Here is a 22,189-nt window from a genome sequence, read left to right on the forward strand (position 1 = left end):
GAAGTATTGTGATCACAAAAAATTTCAGTTTTCAGATTTCAATGGAAATATCCATTTTGACCATCCCTAAATCCATTGTGACTAGTTTCTGCATGACATCTGTATGTACATATGTATGTATATATGTATCTCGCATAACTCAAAAACGATTAACTGTAGGTTGTTGGAATTTTGGATGTAGGACTGTTGTAACATCTTATGTTACCCCCCTTTTGATTGCAATTAAATGAACCAAAAGTGTCCAACAGCCCGATATCCCAAAAAATTTGAATTCTGGAGTTTTTCTTAACTGCAGTAATAAGCCCTCATTGTGAGCTTTTCATTGATAAGTGGTATGTATTTCATTGGTTCCAGAGTTATAGCCAAATAAAAATTTAATTAATGAAATATTTCATCTTATTAGATCTTACAAGGGAAAGCACATTGATTTGAATCAGACTTCATCTCCTTTTTTTTAACTTTTTTTTTTTTTAATTAATTTTTTTCACTTTTTTCTTTAATTTAAATATATTGATTTAACCTGTGATTGTAAAAACATTTTTACAATAAATAATCAATAATAATAAAAAAAAATAAAATATGAAAAAAATCAGAAGTTATTAGTGAAATAAAGTTTTATGTACTTTAAAGATGTGTATATGAAATTTAATGGGCATTAGTACATATGTGTATATGTAATAGATTTGGTAAAACATCTGATTATTTAATATTAATTGAAAATTATAATTTAGAATCATATTATTTTTGGATTTTCTTGTTTAATTTGATTTAATTATTCTGGTACTTCTGTTAATTTAATCTGCATTAAAGTTAACTATAGAGTGACTGAAAAATAGACCCTCACAAGAACAACATATACACTGAGGCATATATGCCCGATCTTTAATAAATTGCAAAGAATTTATTAAAGATCGGGCTTATCTTTTAGTTCATTAATCCTCTGACATTGTCGGACAATATTCTCTGCAAGTCAGAGTTGATCATCATTTTGTTTATTTGTTTTTTGTTGCCAATCATTTAATTGCTCTTTGGTTTAATATAATTCTTCTGATCTTAATTTGTGTACACGTTCTCTAGTTTTTAAATTTTCTCTCTTTATATTCATTATCCTTTCTTAATCTTTTTATTCTTTCCTTGGTCTTAATGTTTTCTTTTTTTTATATCTATCATCTTCTCTTAATGTTTTTATTCTTTCTTTGGTTTTATCATTTTCTTCCTCTTTATATTTATCGTCTCCTCTAAATCTTTTTATTCTTTCTGTGGTTTTAACATTTTCTTTCTTTTTATATTTATCATCTTCTCTTAATGTTTTTATTCTTCCCTTGTTCTTAACATTTCCTTTCCCTTCATATTCATCTTCTTGTCATTTTTTTTGAGTAGTGTTATCCTATGTAGCCTGCTATATATCATAACCATGTTGTTCAGTTTCCCGAATTTTTTTGGAAGTCAACTCACCCAACTTTCTAGCAACATACCGCTCCTGTCTCTCAAGAGCTAGAATATCAACTGGTTTCACCCTTGCAGTTACAAAGACTGCCTCCTGTGAAACTGTCCAGTAACTACTCATTACCATCAACAGTAATAGTTGTTCGGCCCTTAATAATATAATTTTATAACTATGGAATCTCATCCTATCTGCCCAAACTGGCACAACATACAACATAATTGCTTCGCACATGCCTTTGTACATGATGCTTAAGGTTCTAAAATTGAGACCCCAATTCATATTGACCACACGCTGAATTTCAAAAACGGCACTACAAACCTTTTCTGCAAAGTATTGAAGGTGCCTCTTGAACTGAAAATTCTCATCAAGATACTTCTCGAGGTACTTCTGAACTTGAGTACTTTATTTGATGGCTTGACATCAATACTCGAACTTGCCGATTCTGCCAAATGGCCTTTGAGGAGCATCATTGTAGTCTTCTCTGGGCTGAAATTCATCATGTGTTGAGCCCACAGCTCAAACACCCTGAATATATATACACTTTAATATTGATGATTGATTTCTATCCAAATCTTATACAATAATTTGTTAATGAGAGAATTGTTACAAAAGGTTAAACAATAATTTTGTATTAATTTTTTTAACAACACTACCATGTTTATCACTGACATTTTTTGTAAAAAATCCCTCAGATAAAATCTCACTAACCATATAATTTTTAAAAACTATAAGCTGCTGTTTTGACAAAATGGATGCCACTTTTAATTTTAAAAGAGAAATTTTTAAATTTCCTTTCAACGTCTTTCCCAGATATTCATGTATATCAGTCAATTAGCTTGTAAATATAACCAAGTCATCATTTTGGTTACTACATGGATTTCAACTATTCATTTTATAAATTTTTTCACTATGTGATTGTAAAAAAATTTAATTAGAGTTATAAAATCTGTGGTGGCTTTTTATTTACATAATTTAATGATTTATGAGATAATTACAAAAATTAGGCTTTGAATGCTATTTTTTTTTTTGTTATTGACTATGATCTGAGTGTAGATTTTTATCTTTCATGATTCTACTTAACAGTATTTTGAAAATATTGCATCTGTAAAATTGTAATCCTCATTTTATTTTTTTTAATGTATAATTTTATTTATTCTAGATGCTGTCTGTATTATTACGCACAGAAAAAGTATATGATCGTAATAAAGGTAGACTTCGTTTAAATGATTCGACTCCATGTGGTTTATATCCAGGTTTAATTGCAATGCTACCAGAAAATCATTTCTCTATGGAATTTACAGTTATTCTCTTAGAACAAATATTATTAAGTGGTAAAGTATACTTCGTTTTATAATTTAAGCTTAGATGAAAAATCATCATACTCGTATAAATAAATAATGGTAAATAAAAGATAATAACTATAGTTAAAATAGATAGGCGAGTACCCTGCTCATTTTAGTTGCAACTTGACTGATTATTTTATTTATTTGTTTATTTTTTTTCTTAATTCTTTATTCTTTAACTAAATTTATACTTTTCGTTAATCTTTTTTATGTATTTTGAGATCACCCACATATACATTTGAGTATACTTTACTTCCTTGCAGTAGATTTCTTATATACAATATGTTTCTCTCTTCCAAGTTAGGAAAGGGAGATTGTTTACTTATTTATTTTAATATTTTTTTATAAACTCTTTTTTGAACTGGATATCTATGGAGCCATATTATGTGGATATATTACTTTTTTATTTGTGTTTTATTTATATATTTTTTTTACAGGAAGGGAAATAAATATTTAATACTTAGAATTAAATTAAGTTTATTTTAAGATATGTATTTTTCTGAAAGATGAAAAGCATTCTTTACAGTTTTATAGGTACATTTTGAATTGTATAAAAATTAATTTTAATTTTTTAATGTAAAAAAACACTCATTATGCTGTTGGGAAAATTTCTCTCTTCATTTATGATTACCTACAGTGATGTGTTTTCTTAATTTTCATCTAACTATAGCATAAAAGGCTTCTGCAGGTTTTTCCTTCAATTTGTCTTATTCCTATCCCATTACTTCATCTTCCATTTTCTTGATCATCCATTTCTCTTTACATGTTCTTTTTGCAGTCGTAGTCTCTTCTCTCTTTTAGAATTAATACGTAAAAATTCTATTTTTTTTGTATTTTACATGACTGCCAAAAATATACAATGTATTTAGGGTGTATGTATGTATGTTTGATCTAACATAACAACTCAAGGGCTGAACCAGTTTAGATATATGACCCTGCATTGGAATCCTTACGTTACCAGGAGTGTCGCACGCTATATAAATATTATAGATACATATATGTTTAAATAGATTTTTAAAATTTGAAAATAATTTATACTATATACAAAATTGGCAAACTATATACAAGATGAAGGCAACGGAAAGTTTATAGTATGTAAGTTTATAGTATGTAGAGCAGAATCACATGGTCGCCAGTGTACAGCAAAGGTTGTGACTGCCATTGCATATTCGGCACTGAAGGCTCTGCCCAAATGATCATCATCAGAATTGACAGAGTTTGCTAGTTGGTGACAGTTACTTCTTGCAATGCTTGATGCACTTGGTAGATAGGCCAGACTACATGAATACAGAAGAATTGTTGTCCTGTGGACTGTCAGTGAACATGCAAGTTTAGCCATATGTAGTTGATGATCTTATAAAGCCCACTGCTCCTGAAGAATTACCAGAGGGCTACTCTAGCTATATAGAATCAGGTGTCGAGCATTTCTTCCAGAGCCATGAATGCGTGATCATGACCTGTCTGAACCAGTACTCTGTAGCTATATTTAAGGATAATGCTCATTTCTATATCTTTGACTCCCATTCGAGAGGCAAAAAGGATTTACAGCGAGTGAAAAAGGATCATCAATGCTGATGCATTTTGCAACATCGGATGACTGTCCGATACCTATTTATCTGTTGAAGTGTAAAACAGCTCCTTTCCATCAGTGTTATGCGAGAACCAAAGGGCAGAGGAATTGATTAAACAGATTAAATTGTTTCCAGATGGTAGGAATGGGTAGGAATGGTCAGTGTCCATAACTCCACTTGACTACTTCCAATCAAGGGTAATGAGTAATGAAAGGAGATTACAAACCAACTAATAACTGTTTTATGTCATAAAGTTCAGCAAAATGTTTCTGTTTATGGTGGCTTATGCCAAAATGGAGTTGAGCCTAATAATGTTGTTCAGAACATTCACCTTGTGATGCATAATATTTGAGGCGCCATAAAGCCGTGAAGGCTTTATGCCAATAAAGCCTTCACGGATCTAATGGTAATTTTCTGAAATCTAGGGGCTCAATACTTCTACATTACACTATCGTGTAATGATTTACACTGGCCGGATATCCTATTTTTTTTAGTTATTTGTGGCAGTTATGTTTTTTAATTTTTAACAGATTTAAAACTTGTTGAATAATTTTTTTTTCTTTACAAAAGAATTTGTTTGTGTGCTTTCAGGCTATAATATGTATTTTTTGTGATAAAAAACTGCATTCAAAATTAATCTTTTATAAAGTTGCTAAAATTTGATAAAAATGATACACAACATGTCTGCAATGAATCCACACTATCTTCATAGACTTCATATCAAATTATTTATTAAAAATATATTAAGAATAATAATGTTTCGCTTTAATCAGTAAAATTAAAATCAAAAAAATGTTATTGTTTGTTAGAAATTTAGATGGTAATACCATGGTCATTAAAGATGGTAACAGTGTTCTTAATGAAAATATTTTTAGTTAGAATCTGTTCATTTGTAATATATCTTTAAATTTAATGGAGGATATATTTGAAATATTTGTAAGTTTTCAGTTTAACATTTCATTTTGTTATTGTAATCTTCTTTTATATTTAAATAATTTGAAATTTTTCTTAAATTTCTTAATTTTATTTAATTTTGTTATAACAACTTGTACAATTAGAATAAATTTAGTTGTAAATTGCAGCTCTTTTATGCTCTTTATATGCCGATATCTATTAATTTATTATAGTCTGCTTTAGAGTTTCAGTTTATCATCATAATGATTTATGTTAAGGAAAAATAAATTTTTAAGCTATACTTGGATTTTCTTTAGGCTTTGAATAAATATTTTTGGAAATGTGTTAATAAATTTCTATATTACTGTTCTTAGGTTTTGTAACTAATTGTCTACTTGAGGAGTTTGAGTACATTGAGATTCATATACTTAAATTTTTTATGTTTTTAATCATTTTTATTTTATACTATTCTATAACTATTAGATAGCAGGCTATTTGCTCGCTTGCGATAAAAGCAAGCTTTCCAATAGCAAGATAATCATGATATATAAATAATTTAATTTTTATTGAAATTTCAAGTTGAATTGTATTTAAATGTGATTTTATGATTTTTTTGTATGGTAAATATTTAGTAATTTATATCTAATTACCATCTATAATCTTTATTTTTATTTTTCAGAAAGCAGTGCAAGTTATGCTGGAGCATTATCTTTAATTCATGCTTTAGCTCTTTGTGATGTTGATGTTAAGCTAGAGGCTGCCAGGAAGATATTAACTATCACATTTATGCGACCTTCTGCACCTCAGCAGTTTGCTAAACAGGTATATAAATGAAATATTCTTATTTATATATTAATTTTAATGCTATGTTCTCGCCTATAAATGAAAAGTCTATCTAATATTTACTACTGAAAATGCAAATAGGTTTTTATATGCTCAAAAGTGATTATTCCTATTATCAGTTTTTGGTTATTTATCCAGTAATTTTTTATTTTTTTGATCAACCAATTATAATATGAATTAGGAAGTAAGTCAGATTTTCCTAGAATTTACTAAATTTCAGCCAACAGTTTTGTAATTTCTATAATATTCTTTGAAAATGAACTGTGTACATTTTTTTTTAGTTAGAATAAAACCTCAGTGCCTGTATAATGTTTAGGACACTCATTTAAAATGATATATTAAATTTAATTTAATAAAAAAAACTGTGGAATGCTGAATAGACAGGACTACAGAATTTTTAGAATTGCTGTAAAAAAAACTTTTTATAACATTTTTGTTCGATTATGAAAAGCCTATTTACATTCATACCATATGTATATCAACATATACATAAATGCTTAGAGCTTAGAGCTGTTAGTATAAATTATATGTAAATGTTTTTTAACATTATGTTTTGACTGTTGGTGTTTAATTAATGATACCATGTTAGGATTGATCAGCTTGGATAAGACCATATTTCAAACTGTAGTTGTAGACTTACAGTCTCTTGTGAAGGAAGAATTAAATTTAAAAAAAAAGAAAGTAATTCATGACTTACATATTTTTCACAGATGGGATATAGATATTTCCAATCATTAAGTTTAATGATTAAATTATTTCTAACAATCAAATGTATATTTTTTAATATTATTTCAGTTGGGTTGGCAAGATTGCATCACTAGATTACTCGTAAAATGTCCTATAAGTACTCAAAAATCAGATTCACTGCCTGACTTAATGTCATTTGAAGAAGATGTACTAGATAACAATAGCATTGGTGGCGGCGGTAGTGGTAGTGGTGGTGGAGGTGGAACAGGAGGAAGTGGTGTTGGTGGAGGAAGATGTTCACCATCTTCTGTTTCTCGTTTATCTCTTTCAGATGCTGCTTCTACACTTGAACTAGAGATAAAAGGTAAACTAGTACTTGATTAATATAAAAAAATAAAACTATTCAATTTTATAAATTCTTTTGTTGCATTAATAATTATATAACCTCATGAAAATTCATATAATTCAACAAACTGATCACTGTGCCAAATAACAACAAAATAACCACCAAACACAGTAACAGAACCTAAAAAAACTAAGATGATGATTTAATTAAAGACAGTTGATTGTAGCCATTGGCAGCCGTGTTTACGTATGTATTTACGTGACATTTTTTATTTATTATCATTCCAGTAGGCATTGAGTTATGTTGTTCAAGTTTTGTGATAGGGTTTATGTTTTCTAAATTTTTAGTTTTTCTTCATTTATTTTTTGTTTTAGTCTGATGTAATTTTGGAATTTTGTACTGACTGATTACAGGATCCTGGGAAAGTTAACTTTTGGTATTAGTTTTTTAGGTTTTCTATTACTGTGTAGTGGTTATTTTGTTGTTATTTGATATATCTATATATATAATAAACCCAATTGTGAGGAAAACTTACTAGAGAATTTTTGCCAGATCACATTTTTACTTTAATTTGCATTAAATACCAGTTGCGATTTTTAAAAGACAGTTTATAAGTATGCAATTTTGAGGGTAGAAAGAAAAAGTCCTTGTTTTTAAACCACAAGAGTCAGATATTTCCTTTTTCTGTATTTCCAAGTATTTAGTGGATATCTCACTTGCCGTAGAATTCCTGGCATGAATGGGGTTATTACTTTAGGAACATATACCAAATCTCAGGTGGCTCTTGTCATTTTTAATTTCTCTAGGAAATCAGTTTTTGTTTTAGCAGATATTTAAGCAGGTCATTGTATTGCCTTTCATTTGACCTGTATCTGCTTTGATATGATTAAAATTGCCCTGATCTCCTAAGGGATTGCGGACAGGGTGGCTGCTCACTGCCTGCAGAAATAGTTTTGAACTTTCTTGTGGAAGTTGTTTGTGTATTACTGCAATGCTTCTGAGAGTAGGTTGCTGTTTCTTATCCCCTACCTGTTTTGTTTATTCTTTATCCCTTCTCCATTTAAGTTCTTTGGGTGTAGTCAGGGTCTGACTACACTCAATGATGAGGATGTCAGGATCTGTAGTCATACTTCTAGTTGATCTTTGTGTTTTTTATAAGGAAGCATGACTTCAGACTGATTCAGTATTCCATTTAATTTCTGGTGAAAATTTATGCTATTTTAAACCAGCTGTGAAATGAGGGCCTTTGATAGCCAGTTGCAAAGGTGACTTTTTCCTCCACCAAGATGTAGAGTAACATCTAGCCAACAGACATTTAGAAGTTTGCCAGAATTATCTTTTGTAATCAACATGGAATTAAATATAATTTATTTTTTTTATTTATTAGTATTTTTAGATAAAGTATACTATTAATTATCTCCTTGTATGAAGTAAAGGAAGTATTGCGATCGTGAAAAATTTCAGTTTTCAGATTTCAACGGAAATATACATTTTGATCATCCCTGAATCCATTTTGACTAGTTTTGGCATGACATCTGTACTTACATACGTATGAATGTGTCGTATAACTCAAAAACAATTAGCTATAGGATGTTGAAATTTTGGATTTAGAACTGTTGTAACATCTAGTTGTACAGCTAGCTCCCCTTTTGATTGCAGTCGACTGAACCAAGTGTCCAAAAAAGCCTAAAATCCAAAAATTTGGATTTTGGACTTTTTCTTAACTGCAGTAATAAGACCTCATTGAGAGCTTTTTAACAATATATATCATAAGTGATACTTATTTTCATTCGTTCCAGAATTATAGCCTAATGAAATATTTGACTCTTACAAGGGGAAGGCACATTAGTTCGAATCAGACTTCATCTTCTTTTTTTTTTTTAATTTAAATATATTGGTTTATTAATAATTATTAACCTCTGATTGTAAAAAAGATTTTACAGTAAATAAATTCAATAATAACAAAAAAGAAAAAAATATCGGAAGTTATTAATGAAATAGAATTGTACGCACTTTTCATTTAAAAAAAAATGTAATAGGCATACAAGGAAGTCCACATCAGATTTTTTCAATTAAGTATTTAGTTTGATATTGAAATTGACTTTTTTTAATAATATTTTTTAGAAGTTGCAGAGACTGTTACAAATGCTGTTGCTGATAATATACATTATGCTGCTGATAACATATCTTATGCTGTTGCTTCAGCTTACAACACCTTTAAACAAAAAACTGTAGAAATGCAGGTAAGTTTCTTTTGTAACATAAATATATTTTTTTTAATGTTAGAAATAACCATTTTTTAAAAACCTTTATAGTGCTATGTAAGTGGAGAGATTGTTCCTTGTGTGATTGATATTCATTGATATTTTATATGTGATATTATATATGTGTTTACAGTAAATGTAAACACTATCATTGTGAAACATGTATTAGTGATGTGTAACATTTAAATATGTCTAAAAGGAAATCATATTTTCTGTATTATATTTTATTTGAAATGTATGAACGTATGTAGAATACCATGTTTAGTAATATTATTTAAAGCAGTCATATTGATTCATACATAATAGTAGGTAGGAATTGTATTTATTTACTTGCGCCGGCCTCCATGGCGTGAGTGGTAGCATCTCAGCCTTTCACCCGGAGTTTCCAGGTTCGAATCCTGGTCAGGCGTGGCATTTTCACACACACTACAAATCATTCATGTCATCCTCTGAAGCAGTACTTTAATGTGGACCCAGAGGTTAAAAAAAAAGTATTGTATTTATGTTTTTTTGATTCAGATATATTTTTCTTGATTTATAGGAAAGTCTTGAAGAGTTTGGTGAGACAGCTAGGTCAAGATTAAAGAAAAGACGTAGTTTAACATCATTGCAGGACCCCGAAAGCCCAAGACCAGTACGAACATCTCAATTATTAGCATCTTTTGGATTAGATATGGATACAATCAGCTTTACAAACAGGTAATTATTAAAATTTATTTTATTTATATTACGTAATATTTATTTATATTATTACGTTTTATAAATTACCATTTATAAAACGGTAATATTACCATTAAACTTCATAATTAAGTATAGAACTTATTATTAAACAACATAATATACATTACATGTCTGTATTAATATATTAAATATAGTTATGTAACAATCTATTGTTAAGTATTCATTATAATTAAATATTATGTTGTTCTTTATTTTGAATTTCAGATCACAATCAAGCAGTGACGAAGGTGAAACAGAAGAAATATCAACTTCCCCTCAGATTTCAATAGATAGTTGTAATTCTGCGACTAGTGCTTCAACTCAGAGTCTTGTATCAACGCAAACAAATGCTTCAGTTCATGAAGAATCTGATGAAGATGAAAAGATCTTATTTGACGCCCTCCAGTAATAATCATTGATTGCTAATATTATATTATGTTTCTGATAAATTTTTAATTTAGCACTTCCAATATTGAACCAAAAATGATGATTTCTTTCTGAAAGTTGATTTTTTTTTGTACTTTAATTATTATGTAATCAAAACCCATCACATTTTATTTTTGAATGTTTAAATGAAGTATGAAAGTTTTTCAAAGTAATTTTCTACTTTCTAAAAACAACAAACTTTTTCTTTATATTAAATTCAAGCACTCTCATAGTACACATTAGACAACTGAGAGTGAAATCACATAGGAGGAGTTGGACAAAACTTCACTGCTAGCTAACAACCAGCTGCAATGAGGATTAGGAGCAGGCTTTGCTGCATCTTGGGTTAGGTGCTATGCAGTAAAACCATGTTTTGTAGGGATTAGTGTATTCATCTTTTTATGTAAAAAGTTGGATATATTTATGCCATAACTATCTGGTAGGGAAACAGTCTGTTACCCTTCTCATAATTTCTTCTGTTTTCATTCCTTATTGATCCTTGATCTAGATCAGCTGAATAACTTGCTGAATTTTAGTGCATTGTTGATTGGAAGAGAGAGGCAAACTAAAAATTATTCTTATTAGTTGTGAGCAGGATTCTGAAATTCTATCACAGCAATCAACAGAATCATATGGATTACACATATTGGGAAAATTTCAGGATGTAATGAGTTAGAATTCATCTTGATTAAGATCCGCGGTGTAGAGGATGGCTCACTGGTAGAGGTACTTTTATTGTCGTAGTCATCAGCCAGAGTGTTTTGAGTAGAATATTTATATTAAAAAAAACTAAAGCTGTGAAAAATTGTAAAATCAATTTAAAGCTAAGAATGATAGTGAGACTAATACTAAACATGTGTAGTAGGTGTCAAGAATAAGAAGAAATAAGAAGATATTTTAGAATAAGAATTTAAAATACTCTTATGGTGATGGCAGTTAAAAGCATCTTTTTTTACTGACGACTAGCGCATTCTGCCTCTACAGTCGCTTTGTTCAGTTGGCTTTCCCCACTCATTATGACAACATGTCACGTCAATTTATTTGTATATAGCAATTCTTTAACATGTTCAGTTATTACAGTCAGGTTGTATTTTATATCAAGTCAAATTAATTCTCATCTATAAGTGTACATTTGCAATATAACTTAACGCTTTCAATGGCTATCATCGGACAATATAATGTAATCGTTCAAGTTAATAAATATGATTACAGTTTGCTTACAATTCAGCAATTATTTACTGCATCAAACGCCATTAACAACTGCAATCATTGAATGATTTAAGGAAGGTTGTTAACCAGTAGGGAAATCTTGAAAAGAGCTTTATAAAAGAAGTCAAGATTATTTGAAATTGCTCTGGGATAAAAAGAAAAAGTATGTAATGTTAAACAGAATTGCTCATTTTTTTTACTACACAAAGCGGTGGAGTGGTAGCATTCGGCCTTAAATCTGGAGATCCCGAATCCTGGTAAGGCATGGCATTTTTCACTTGCTACAAAAATCCAATTCCATCTACCATGCACATTTTTTTCATGACAGAGCCAAATCTCAGTATTCGCCTAAGCATGGTACATTGGCACAACTCCATTATTCTACTATTTATAAATAAAAAAAAGAGAAGCTCATTGACAGATAGTCTACAAAGATGGACCAGCATGTGCCATTGGGTCAATGAAATTGAATTCAATGAACAAAATGAATTAGTCTTTTAAATAATTTTGTCCAGTTATTTTATAGCATTAGGGTGTGTAATATGCATGTGATTTCTATGTGAATTTTTTTTTTAATAATATCTTGTAATCTTGCTTAAAATATTTAATTTTTGTTAATTTATTTTCAGACAATTAAAAGCCTTAGATGCAGAAAAAGTATTTGATAGAGAACAAGAATTGTGCTATTTAGTTGTAAATATCCTTTTTACTATAATGTGGCGTGGAATTGATGGCAATAATAAAGATGCTTGGAAGGTAATTTTATCATTTTCATTATTGTATATTTAAAAATAAATTGTACGATTTTAGATTCTACTCCCTCATAAGTGGACTTATGCTCATCGGCAGTTAGGAGTTGTCTCTTTCCTAGTTTTAGACTTTACCAGAATTGTTAAAAGTAAGCACAATTATTAATTAATTAAGCACAATTAATTAATTAAAATTGTGAGTTTTATACTATATTAAACTTATTACTTTATTGGTGTGAGTACCAATTATTTTAAGAAAAATTTCTGAAGGAAGGATTTCTATTAAAACTGTAGGAATCTTCACAATCTGTCAAGAGTATAATTTGCTTTACAGCAGTATGTAATACGCTAGAGTTTATACGTGACTATTCATATGACATTTCTTGTAATACCATGAAATGACTTTTTATAATAGTAGAAGTCTCTTCACTTTTAATGGAAATTTTAAAACTTTTAATATGATTAAAGGTTAATTATTAATTAAATTGATATTAAAATTAAGTTAAAAAATTAATATGTAACAATTTTTTACACATGTACACAATGTAATGTCAATATAAACAAATAAAATTAAATTAAAAATAGAATTAAAAATCAATCATTTTTAAAGTAGAATCAAAATTTTAGTAAAGTAAAATTATATTCCAGCCGTTTCACTGAATTTACTTTATATAGCTTTTTGATTTTACTTTAAAAGTTTTTGATTTTTAATGTAATTTTACTTTATTTGTTTATAATGAAAACACATTGTGTACATGTGTAAAAAATGATTACATTTTAATTTTTTAACTTAATTTTAAAATCAATTTTAATTAATTAATCTTTTTAATTTTTAAACAATTTTTTTATATTTTACATTTTGTTTTGATTTATAATTTAAAATTTTTAACTTAAATAAAAGTTTTTAAAATTTTGTATAAGCTTTTAAAGTATGATGAAGAAAATTTAAATTTAATTTAAAAGATTTAAAAAAAAAATTAATTAATTAAAAAAATTTTTAACATAAAATATAAATGATATGATATTGCGAGATAAATGATGTTTTTTGAAATATATGTATATAAATAATAGTAATAGTAATGATATATATAAATACAGCTGATAATGTGAATTAAGTTCACAAATGCGTTTCTGCTTACATGGTGAAATAAGGTAAGTCATCCTATTTCAGTTGCTCTGTACTTAGGGTTGATCTATTAAATATAAATTAATTTGTATCGGTACAGAGGAGTATGGTTATTAAAAGAATTGCTTTAAAAAAAATAATATATATTTGTATATAATAATAATTATATATATTTTTATTTATTTGTTTACCAAATGGGTTTATCAAATTGAAATTTTGCTAAACCATCAGCCAGTGTTTGTGGGAGACAGTGTTATAAAAACATCAACAAATAGAAACACTCATAATAAATTTATACCAATGTTCATTACATTACAGTGATGTGACAAACATTACACCATGTGCATGGTTTATTTTAGTATTTTTAATTTTTAATGTCTTTAATATCATTATTTGATGTGCAATTTAATTAAATGAATTCAATCATGACTAAAGATGCAGATCCTGGAAAAGTACTTTCATGATAAAATTAAGGTAAGGTATGTCTTATCTCAATATTCTGTACTAAGTGGTTTATAATATACATTTATATATAAATAGAATGAATGATAATATTAGTTTCAGATGAACCTAATAGATTAAGTTAAAATTTTTAATTAAAAATTTGATCTTGAAGAGAAAATTAACTCAAATTACTGAATAATCAATCCTATAGAGTAAATCAACTCAAAATTATTAAATATTTGATTTTATAAAGAAAGTTCATATAAGATCATTGAATAATTGATTTTACAATTAAATCAAAATATTTTTCCTGAAATAAAATTGCTTCTTAAATATAAAAATTATATTAGTAAAAAAAAAAAAAAAAAAAAAAAAAAAAAAAAAAAAAAATGGATTTTGAGAATGTTTTGAAATGCACAAAGAGAACAACAGAGTTTAATAAGATTCATGATATGTAAATTGGCAAAAGATACAATAAATGGTTTGCAAATAAAGTAATGAGACTGGTTCAGAAAAACATTTTATTTACAATCCAATTATACATGGACTATCACCTTTGAAATAGTTCCCTTGGGAAACCACCCAATGCTTCAAACAGTTTTCCCATTCTTCATAGCAGTGTTGGAACTCAGTAAGCAGAATATTCTTCAGATGGTCGGTTACATTTTTTTATGTTTTCTACTGTTCCCAAAAGGTGTACTTTCAGCTGTTTTTTTAAATTTGGAAACAGGTAAAAGTCACAGGGTCCCAAGTCAGGTGACTAAGGTGGTTGGGAACTATAGGAATGTTTTTCTTTGCCAAAAACTCATTAATTGAGAGTGCAGTTTGACAAGGTATATTGTCATGATGCAGCATCTAGTTGTCTGATGGCTGGTCTCATGTGGGTAACTCTTTTCTGCAGTCTTTCGAGAATTTCTTAGTAAACATATTGATTTGCAGTCTGTCCTGTAGGCAAAAAGCTCCTTGTAGACAGTGTCATTACTATCAAAGAAACAAATTAGCTTGGTTTTGATTTTTGTTTTGCACATTTTTCCTTCTTTGGGATGTGGTGAGTTTGAAGTGTGCCACTCCTTGATCTGGCATTTTGTTTCCGGGCTGTACTCAAATATCCAAGATTCATCACCAGTAATAACATTTTTTAGAAAATCAGGATCATCTTCAATTTGCCCAAGAAGATCGCGGCACACTTCTACCATGTTGTTTTTCTGTTCAACATTGAGCTTTTTAGTGACCAATTTTGCACAAACTTTTTTTAATATCTAATTCCTTTGTCAAAATTTGATGGACTGTGATATGGTTCAAATTAATTGTTCTGCAATCATTCTGACAGTCAATTGCCGGTTGTACCATATCAAGTCTGTGATTCGCTCAACATTGTCGTCACACTTTGATGTTAACGGTCTTCCAGAGGGTGGATTGACTGCAGCTGATTCCCGGCCATCTGAAAATGCTTTAAACCACCTAAAAACTTGGGCTCATGACAGATTGTCATCTCCATATGCCCTTTTCTATTTTGAAAAAGTTTCATTAGCATTCTCACCTAGTTTTACACAAAACTGCTCATAATTATCACTCATTTTTGTAACTTACTACAAAAACTCATTTTACAAAAAGTTTGTTTACATTTTTGTAAAATGTAAACAAATCACGTGCCAACAACAGACTAAAAATGTAAGTACCTAATATAAATCAGCTATTCATAAAACCATATGTTAACTAATAACTTTACAGTGCTGTCACTTTGGCTGCCAAAATAAGTTAGTCTCATTACTTTATTTACAAACCTCGTATAGAGTATAAAACTCATTAAAACTGCGTATGGAAAAGCTCTCTAATTACTGCATACAAATTAAAATTCAGATTCACTGTTGAAAGGAACAGTGATTGCACTTTTAATTATTTGTGTGGTTTAAATTTTAAGTACTGGTAGGGCTAGACCAGCTTGTGGTTAACTTGTCATCGCAAATCAGCTGATTTTGAAGTCAAGAGTTCTAAGGTTCAAATCCTAGTCAAGGCAGTTACTTTTATATGGATTTGAATACTAGATCGTGGATACCATTGTTCCTTGGTGGTTGGGTTTCCGTTAAACACACATCTAAGGAATGAAGGAATGGTTGTCCTGAGACTATACAAGAACACACTTCATTTACATTCATACATATCATCCTCATTCATCCTCTGAAGTAATAACTAACAATGGTTTCAGAGGCTAAACAGAAAAAGAGAGAAGAGAGAGGGGGAGAAAGGAGTCCAAAATCCTGATCCAGGAAGTCATATCTAGGAATAGATGTATATGAAAGGCTGTAATTGCTTAAATGTATAGTTAAACTATATAATATAGATGTTCAAACCGGTGTAGAATAAATTATGGCAAATTGATAAATTTGTTAATTTTAAGTACATTAAAATATATAGTTAATGTTGGCAGATGTTTTCCTGACTTAGCTAAAGTAAGTAAAATGGGAAAAATACTTATGTGGAAAGAAATTCCTTTATTATGAAATATAATTTCTGAGCCAGAAGCAAATACTAAACCACTTTTTACCCAAAGTAACTTAATTCTTGTTTAATTTTTTTTCTTTTTAATTAAAAATTATAATGGTTTAAAATATTCTTTTATACAGTCTATAAATTGTAAATAAGTTTATAAAAAGTGTATGTATAAACTTTACTGAGGAATTCCTGCCTAAAGTTGTCAAAGCTCTCAAGAAGCTGCACCCAAATTCAAGGATGGATACATGGTTTCTTCACCATGATAAAGTTCCAATGTATTGCCGAAAAGGTAGCTCCAAGTATTTGGCTAGCACTGGAATAAAACTGTTAGACCACTCTCCCTACAGTCCTGACCTTGCTCCATATGACTTCACGCTGTTTCTCCAGGTGAAGAACAGACTGAAGAGAGGAGAACAGACTAAGGGCTTGGGACAATGAATTTGCCCAGATCTTCAACAAAACATAGCTTTTTTCTGGTTTTAAAGGATGGAGAAGCGTGTGTGAAATTATTTTGAAAAATTTTTAAAAGAAAAGATGTGTTACAAAACTTTCATAACACTTTTTACAAATACACATATGTGCTTTATGTAGATATAATGTTCATTACCATTTTATTTTAATGTTTCAATTTCTTTTTCACATACTTGTAATTTTCATTTTAATTTGCATTCAGTTTCTATACAAATTTTGAAGATTACAAGTAGATTTACATTTCATTAGATTTGTTTTTTAAAATGGTCAATAAAACTTTTTGACACAGCCACCAAATAGTAATAATCTTTTTTCTTTCATTTGTTGCGATCTTTCTTAAATAAACTGCTAGAATTACTGTCATGTTTTGTCATTTCATCATGACTGCATAAATATTAACAGAATCTCTCATCTGTAAGCTCAGATTCATTGAGTTACTAATTTGTTTACTATAAATTCATTTGATAAGCATTATTAGTTTTAATTATGTTGGGATTTGGTTTAAAACAGAAATTCTTGAGTTACTCCATCATTATTTTTTTTAATATTATTTCTTTTTGTATGTAGGGAGTGTTAAATGAATATATTTAGTATATCTTTTTCACCATTAAGAGGAAGAAGTTTCACAAAGGGAGTTTGATAAACAATGGCATATACAACTAACTATTATTATTTTTGGTGCTCTGCAATACCCCAGACTCATGTTTGAGTCCAATTAAAGATAGAATTACTCTGTATTTAATTTGATTACTATGTTTATTGTTTGCTATAATGTGTTAATGGTTTTGTGTCTTGCATCTAGAATTATCCAAAAGAGACTGGATATCATCTGCTGAACTGTAGTTAGGCATTCAGTATATTGTGAGACAATATTATATTATTGACAATTAATTAATGTCAATCTCTTGTGATATTTGATGGAACTAATTTAAATGTATTTGAAGAATACAGTAAGTCATGTATTGAAGAATGCTTTGTTTTCACAGGAACGAGGTCAAGTTATGGCTTGTATTAATTGGTTGGGACTTAATAATACTTTGCACTGCTCACATCTGGAACTAAAGTTACGGTTATTAGAAATGGCTGTTACAGCTGCATTAAGTGATCTTCGTGATTCTACTAGTTCAGAAAATGCAGCTCAGTTGCTTAGATGGGTTTATGATCTGACTGTTCTTGATCCTAATCATGATCATTCAAAGAAAGCATCATCACGGGTAATTTATTACATTCAAATACAAAATACTTTTATATGTTGGAGAGTATACTTATATAATTTATTCTGGTTTCATTGAAACCTGTTGCATTGTGTTTTAGTAAATAATGAATGTGTGTGTAGGTTATTGAAAATTGAATTAATGGAATTGAATTATTGATTATATTTCTCGCAAAATAATTTACATCAGGCTTAATGCTATTCTACAAAATTTGAAATTTGAACTACTTAATTATTTAATTGAATTAATTTGAAATAATTAGTATAATTTGTTCATAGGACGTAGAATAATTTTGTTTATAGACTTTTCAAAGAAAAGTACAGTATTACTTTCAATTACATGATGGGACTAGGAGCTGAGAATTCATTTTCTTTATACTATGAGATATGAGGAGTATGAAAATACTGTTTACTTGAAATCATATAATAATATATAGATATGAGGTATATTCATAAAGTAAAGTTTGGTCGTTAAAAAAAATTAACTCTTAAGAAAAGGTTTTTACTGACAGTTTTAGTTTACTACATATCTACGTCATTTTTCCACATAATCATCACCATTCAGTTCTAAACACTTTTCTTAACACTGCACCAGTTTCTTTAAGCCTTCTGCATAGAAATTCGCTGCCTGGTAATTGAACCGGTAGACAATGGCAGTCTTCAGTTCCCGTCACTTTCAAACCGATGTCCACCAAGCCACTTTTTCAAATGCAAGAAGAGGAAGTATTCACCAGGTGTAAGGTCAGGATTATATGTAGGGTGGTCAAAAAATTCCCAATGAAAATCTTGAATCTTCTTGGTTAAGGTAGCGGTGGAGGTGTGTCCAACATGCGGAAATTCATCAGCCAGAGCACACTAATCATTAATCGTTGATCACATCACAGTTTTTCGGTTCACTTGTTCAACAATTTCATCGGTCTAAATACTGGGCCTGTCACTCCAGTCTTCTTCATGCACATTTGTGCGGCCATTTGAAAGTCTCAACACCATTGTCTAACCTTTCCTTCACTCATTGCTGTAGGTCCATATACTAGGCACAACTCAGTGAATTTCAGCAGCTGAAGATCCTTTCGCACACAAAAATCGAATCACAGCGCACACTTCACAACTGGTGGGAGAAATGATTGTCGCAAACATTGCGATCTGCATTCACTGGTAGGCAAAAGACTGCTGAATCAAAACAACTGCAGTGGCTTTGTAAATAGTCAATAGATGGCCATGCATGTGTGAAACTGTTCAGACCTGCTAATATTTAAATATAAGCCAACGGCCTGTACTTTATGAATGCCTCGTGTATATGTAAATATATATAAACCTATGTATAGAATTTTGTGGCTCCATACTCTCTCCAATACTACTAGATCACTTTCATTGTAATTTAGGTATGCTGTATTAGCATATCTGAAGTTGTCCATGTAAAAGTTTGATGAAGATGGATTGAGTTGTTCTTGAGTTAAGGTAAAAAAAATTTGAGGTTATGTTAGTCAACATAACTTCATACTTATGCAGCGAGTCACAGTGGTAAGAGAGTTGAAACTTGTTTTTCTTTTTTTTCTTTTTTATTATAGTGCTTTTTTGACTTATTTTTATTAGATCAAAGGTTTTTTTTGTAAAATTTTAGATTAGAATAAGTTGATACTTTTTCAAAAGTAAGCTGAGTAAAATATCAAAAAAGACTAGTTTTCTTGCACAGAACTGCACAAGAATTTTTTTATTTGCAATATTTTAGTTAAACAAATTTTAGTTTAATTGGAACAAATTATAAAAACACAATGCTAACATAATTACGAAAACACAATGCTAACATAATTACGAAAACACAATGCTACAGTCTCTATTTTTTAGGAAATGTTTTTCCTCAGAAATGTTTTTATTTGGATCCAAAAGATCTGTTCCCTTTTTGAAAATACTTTTTTGGCAGGTTTTTCTTAAATGTCTGAATCACTTCATTGTAGGATGACATGTACTGGGTCTATGGATTAGTAAATCCCGTTGCTAGCTGTTTTGTTATAACTATTTTGTTCTTTTTTTTAAATTTAATTCCTATTTATCAGTTTTAATTCAAATGAATTATTTTTTCTTCTACTAATTATTTTTTGTTACTTATTGGACTTTTTCATATTTATGAAATATTTAATCATTTTTAGTTATGTTTCTTTATTTTACAAAAGAATGAGAAAATTTTTAGTCTCTGTTGATTAGTTGAAGTTTGAATAAGTACATGAATCCATATTGAGTTTATGTAGTATTTATTCATTTGTAGAATACATTTTTGATTAGATATATCTGGTAGTCTTGTTTGTTGTAATTTGATTTCAGTTTAGTAATAACACATTGAATATTAATAATACATGTAATATTTGAAGTATTTGAAGTATATTGAATAGAATTAATGTAAATAATTGATTGAATTGCTTAATGCATTGTATGTTACTGTCCCACTACATATCACCTTGTGTACTGAGTCTAGAATTGAATCAGCTGAGCTTTAGCGTTGAGAAAAAGAATTACAACAATCAAGGCTGCCATTACAATATTTTAAATAAGAAGAAAACATGATATTAAAACTTAACAGTTTCCAGTTAAATTTTTTTCTGTATGATGTATACAATTGTTGTCATGTATAAAATTAACAAGAAAACACATTTTTTTAAGAATGGACATTCATAAAAAAAAGCCTTTAAGTTGTAAAAATCAGACTTACAGATTTGTAAACAAACATTTGTTCATTTTTTATGTGGTATAAGTAAAAACAGATTATTCCATTAATAACAGAAAATTGATGAATTTGATTTTAATAAACTGTAAAGTTTCATTATGGAGCAAACTGAACTCACTGGTTTTTTTTTTTATTGTACTGGATGTACAATGTTGTTTGTATATATATATATTTTTTTTTTTCAAACATTATGTACCACTGTTATCAAATAAATTATTTTAAATAAAAATATTTAAATCTACCAAATTTAAGGTAAAAACACTTACCTGCCTGTAGCACTTTCGGAGTGTTACTCCTTCATCAATAGAAAAATTGAATAAGTTACACTTAACTATGAATTAAAATATATGGTTAAAAATATAGTTAAAATTTAAAAAAAAAATTATTAGTATGTATATACTAGTGTCATAGTAAAAATTTCTTATATCTACCGTGGTAAGATAATGTAAAGTTTATAATTGTACATAAGTATCATTGTATTGTATATATCATTTAACTGTATATATATATATATTATTTAAAAAACAAACATTTAAATCCATCTGATACAGTGTTCAAATAAAAGGTAAGAACACTCACCTATCTGTAGTGCTTTCAGAGTGTTACTCCACCATCAGCAGACAAATTTAATAAATTACACACAATTATAAATTAAAATTTAAAAAAATCATTATTATGTAAACTTTAACTATGACATTTATGAATTACACTAGTATATACATAATAATAGATTTTTTAAATATTTTAATTTATAATTGTGTGTCATTTATTAAATTTGTCTGCTGATGGTGAATTAACACTTTGAAAGCACTACAGACAGGTGAGTGTTCTTACCTTTTATTTGAACTGTATTTGATGGATGTAAATATTTGTTTTTTAAATAATATGTATACAGTTAATCAATATATTCATTACAGTGTTACATATATATAGATAGTATGAAATAAATGCAATTCAATGACTGAATTTTTTGTTGTTGTCTGAAAGTTATTCAATTGACTCCAGAGTTGTGAGATATTGCCTACATGATTTATTTAATACTTTATATAATTATAAAAAATATAAATAGTATATAAACTGATTGATTATTTTAAATGAAAAGATTTTTCTTTTAGTACCTGACTTTTAGATTTAAAAATTTATTGGGTTGGCTGGGTTGAACCAAATGTCTTTTATATGATGATATTTTTGTCACGACAATGTATTTAATTATACCACTAGCAA

General features: G+C 28.7%; 1 protein-coding gene across 1 annotated transcript in view; it reads left to right on the forward strand.

Moving 5' to 3' along the window:
* LOC142328087 (neurobeachin-like protein 1) overlaps nucleotides 1-22,189 on the forward strand; it is a 116,162-nt gene that overhangs the window by 82,825 nt on the left and 11,148 nt on the right. Inside the window, exons 25-32 of the mRNA XM_075371575.1 lie at nucleotides 2,607-2,778; nucleotides 5,935-6,077; nucleotides 6,894-7,149; nucleotides 9,256-9,374; nucleotides 9,937-10,094; nucleotides 10,341-10,520; nucleotides 12,380-12,506; nucleotides 18,020-18,247. Coding sequence (XP_075227690.1) covers nucleotides 2,607-2,778; nucleotides 5,935-6,077; nucleotides 6,894-7,149; nucleotides 9,256-9,374; nucleotides 9,937-10,094; nucleotides 10,341-10,520; nucleotides 12,380-12,506; nucleotides 18,020-18,247 — 1,383 coding nt within the window. The remainder of the gene's footprint in view (nucleotides 1-2,606; nucleotides 2,779-5,934; nucleotides 6,078-6,893; nucleotides 7,150-9,255; nucleotides 9,375-9,936; nucleotides 10,095-10,340; nucleotides 10,521-12,379; nucleotides 12,507-18,019; nucleotides 18,248-22,189) is intronic.

This window comes from Lycorma delicatula, chromosome 7 (genome assembly GCF_047948215.1).
Source record: "Lycorma delicatula isolate Av1 chromosome 7, ASM4794821v1, whole genome shotgun sequence".
Taxonomy (NCBI): domain Eukaryota; kingdom Metazoa; phylum Arthropoda; class Insecta; order Hemiptera; family Fulgoridae; genus Lycorma; species Lycorma delicatula.